General features: G+C 60.4%; 1 protein-coding gene across 1 annotated transcript in view; it reads right to left on the reverse strand.

Annotated features, from left to right (window-relative positions):
* Nucleotides 1-3660, reverse strand: part of AQP8 (aquaporin 8) — a 7546-nt gene that overhangs the window by 737 nt on the left and 3149 nt on the right. Inside the window, exons 4-5 of the mRNA XM_005862036.2 lie at nt 2425-2639; nt 912-1046 (exon numbers count right to left, since the gene is read on the reverse strand). Of these exons, the coding sequence (XP_005862098.1) occupies nt 912-1046; nt 2425-2639 (350 nt within the window). The remainder of the gene's footprint in view (nt 1-911; nt 1047-2424; nt 2640-3660) is intronic.

The following is a 3660-nucleotide window of genomic DNA, read 5'->3' on the forward strand; positions in this document are numbered from 1 at the left end:
GGTGGCAGGGGGGGGTCTCTGCTTGGCTTCAGCCCTTTTCCTAGAGACACTCACTCCACCCTCTGAAAGCAGCAGGCGATAATCAGGGATGCTGTGCACTCAGCCATGTGCTAAGGGGTCCGGGCTAGGCCCACTTGCTGAGCCAAACCCTATCCCTGCACAACCTGGAACAGAAGAACAGGCCCCTATGGATCCTGGAAGCTCCCAAGAAGGGAGAGATTATCCCTCTGACAACATCCACCTTATTATCCACTGCACAACTCCATGGAGCACTGGCCACACTGTTTTATGGGAATGACATCCCTGACATGCGTGCTTGTGGGGCACCGTGTATGTGGTTTTCTATGTGAGTAGGGCCCCCAGGAGCTGGATGACCCCTTGCAGGGAGCAACTCCTCCCCTGCTCTTGGACCTCACCCCAAGGCCAGGATTAGGCTCAGGCTGCAAACACAGCCAGCAGGCATGCCTGGCCTATAGCCGCATGACTGACTGAGGGGTAGGCCGACCCACGCTGGGCAGCCACACCGGTGACCATCAGCCACGCTGTCGTTCTGTTTCCTCTGACCTGCCGAGCGCCTCTGCCTCTGCTGGGAGCCCCCGTAGCTGTGAAGCCTGCGCAGAGGACCGCCTGTGGGACACGTGTCCTGAGACGTTGTTTGGGCAGCTACCTGGCCAGTGCTTCCTGTGCACTCTCAGCTATGTAAGCCAACGGGTTCTCCTTCGGGCCACAGCTGTGCTGAGAGGGATTTCTGTCACTTGCAGTCAAAGGCCCAGAGTCATAACATTTGCCTCTGCGGAAGGCTCCCTCTGCTCCTCTACAGACTCAGGTGAGGTCCCATGGCTCTCGGCCTGGATGCTACGGGAGCTGTCACCCGCTGCCCACCGGCGGGGCAGTGACCGCGCCCCACCTACCTGACGAGCGCTCCGACCAGCAGGCTGCCCAGCAGCGGGCCCAGCCAGTAGATCCAGTGGAAGGCCCAGTGGTTGGCCACCACAGCCGGTCCAAAGGCCCGGGCAGGGTTCATGCAGGCTCCCGACACGGCGCCCCTGCAGACAGCAGCCACACTTGTCCCCAGGGTCCCAGCCAGGCCCAGCTCCCCTCAAGTTCCCTCCCCAGCTAGGCCTACCTCCCACACCTCCCACACTCCCGCCCTATCGGGGTTCTGGAGGGTTCCAGAAGACACAGGTAGGGGCGCTAGCACTGGACAGTGGAAGGCTGGCCCCTCCCTGGGCACAGCATCAGCCACACCCATCCCATCCAGAAGAATGTCTACAAGGGGTGCCTGGGCAGCAGGAAGGGACAGGGGGAGGGGGGTGCAAGATGGAGGGAGGAGGGCAAGTCTCTCCAAAGTTGACAAAGCCACGTCGAGCAGTTGTCAATCATGTGAGCTCTGGAGTCAAGCGGACTTAGGTTCAAAACCCAGCCCAGCTATTTCCAGCTGTGTGACCTCTAACCTCTGTGTTTCAGCTGAGGTGCAAGCACTGTCTCATGGGTTGTCAGGAGTCGCTGAGAAAGCGCATGTATAGCCATGTCTCGCCCATAAGTCACATACGTGTGTTTAATCTCGGTGACCCAGCAGCTCCTCTAGGCGGCTGTGGCCGGGCGCACCTCTCCAGTTCTGGTGTCCAGAGCTCTGTCCCGTTCTCTCAAGCCGGGCCCTGCAGACTTCCCCCCTCACCCACCCCGCCTCCAATAGCCACGCTCAATAGGCTTGTAAGTGAGCCAAGAGCCACTAGGGGGCAGCAAAGCATTGCCACACTTTACACAGGTTCACAGATCTTCCCCACTCCTCCTCCCAAGGATGAGATGGGGTGTGGGGGGAGGGGGACGGCAGAGCCGGGAAACTGTCCCAGAGAAAAGGAAGAGCTGGACATTGGGGGGGCTCCTCATCCCCTTCAGCAGGATGTGGGCTCTGGTCCCAGATCTGTCACTTAATTTGCTGCTGCCCGGTGACCTTCAGCAAGTCACTGTGTCCTCTCTGAGCCTGTCTCCTCTTACATCACATGAGAGAAGTGACACCTCACCAGCCTTGTCTCCGAGTCCCTTCCCAAGCCTACTGAGCGGCTCAACCTAAACCAGACGGTGGTGAGTCAGGCTGAAGCCCGGCTGCCCACTGGCTGGGCAAACAGCCTGCAGAAATGTTTACTGAAACGGGAATAATTTCACACAAAATCCAGTCTTCTGAGTCCCTTGGAGTGAAATGAGAAGGGTCCCTCCAGGCCCCTCCTACACAGCAACCATTTCCCCGTGGGGAACAGAGGTGCCTCCAAAGACACCACAGTCCCGGCACCCCTGTTGCCTGCCTAATGCGAGGCACGTCTCCATGGGCATTCCCTTCCTGCCCCTATTGGCAATGGAGTCCGTGCCCCTCCGGTAAGCTCTGCAGGGCCGGGCACTGGAGCCCCACGGCTGGGACACACTCACCCTGCCAGGATGTCCACGGTGACGGAGAAGCCGATGGAGAACGGGGCCAGCGGGCCCTGCGTCTTCTCGTTGATGGCGCCCATGCAGACAGCCAGTGCCAGCAGCGTGGTCAGGACGACCTCTGCCAGCACGGCCCCCGCCACCTGCCCCGGCTCCTGAACCGTCACAAAGGCTGCCCCAGACGCGTTCCAGAACCTGTCGCCAGGACTCACCGCCTGTGGAGAGAAGCCGCTCAGCCCCACGGGGGTGAAGAGAGGGCCAGGAGCGCATGCCCCCCCCCATAGGGAGGGGTTACAGTCAGACCGTCCGGCCCACAGCCAGCTCCGCCATTTCCACCGTGTGGCAGTTGTGAGCTATTGGGCTTCTCGGAGCTCGCTTTGCTCATCTGTAAAATGGGAATAACCCAGCTGTGGTTCCAGTGGGCCTGAAGCTTCTGTGACTTAGATGATCCTCTTTGAGGAAAGAATACAAAAAACCCTTATTTTTACAAACTTCGCAAACACACATGACCAGGACATTGCTAACCCATGAAAAGTCCCTTCGAAGGGGCACGGAGAACCCTGAGGCTTAAGCGCCATGGGATTCGAGGAAATCGGCCTCAGGGGCCGTGGCAGCACCAGGAGAGGGAAGACAGCAGAGCGGACCACACTCTGGGCCCTGGACCCGAATCTGGGCTCTGCAGCTCGCCAGCCCTCCGACCCGGGCAAGGTACCCACTTCCCTGTGCCTCGTCTCCTCCTCCATAGAATGGGGATAACGACAGCTGCGCGCCCAGGTCGTGGGCGCCCTCCAGGGCCTGACCTGGCTGGCCTCTGGTGAGGTGGTTGGGAAATGGAATGAGCAGGTGTGCGGGGCTGAGCAGGGCGGGCAGGTGTGCGGAGCTGAGCAGGGCGGGCAGGTGTTCGGAGCTGAGCAGGGCGGGTGCTGGAGGGAGAGCCTGGGCACTGCTCCCCATCAAGGACCAGAGCTGGAGGGTCGGCGGGGAATGGGGTCTTACATGGGGGCATGGAGGCCCAGGGCAGGGAACAGCAATATGGGACTTGAGACCAAAGTCTGCAATGGGCCAGATCTTAGAGCCATCGTCCAAACCCAGCCCGCTAGCAGGCCCACCTGCCACCTCCACCCTCCCACTCACCCACACGTGCCTAGCAAGGCCTACATCTTGAAGGAACCCTAGTTGGACTGACACTTGAGGGAAGGGAGGAGAAGAAAGAGAGGGAGAGGGAAAGGGGGGAGG

Source organism: Myotis brandtii, unplaced genomic scaffold (assembly GCF_000412655.1).
Source record: "Myotis brandtii unplaced genomic scaffold, ASM41265v1 scaffold158, whole genome shotgun sequence".
Taxonomy (NCBI): Eukaryota; Metazoa; Chordata; class Mammalia; order Chiroptera; family Vespertilionidae; genus Myotis; species Myotis brandtii.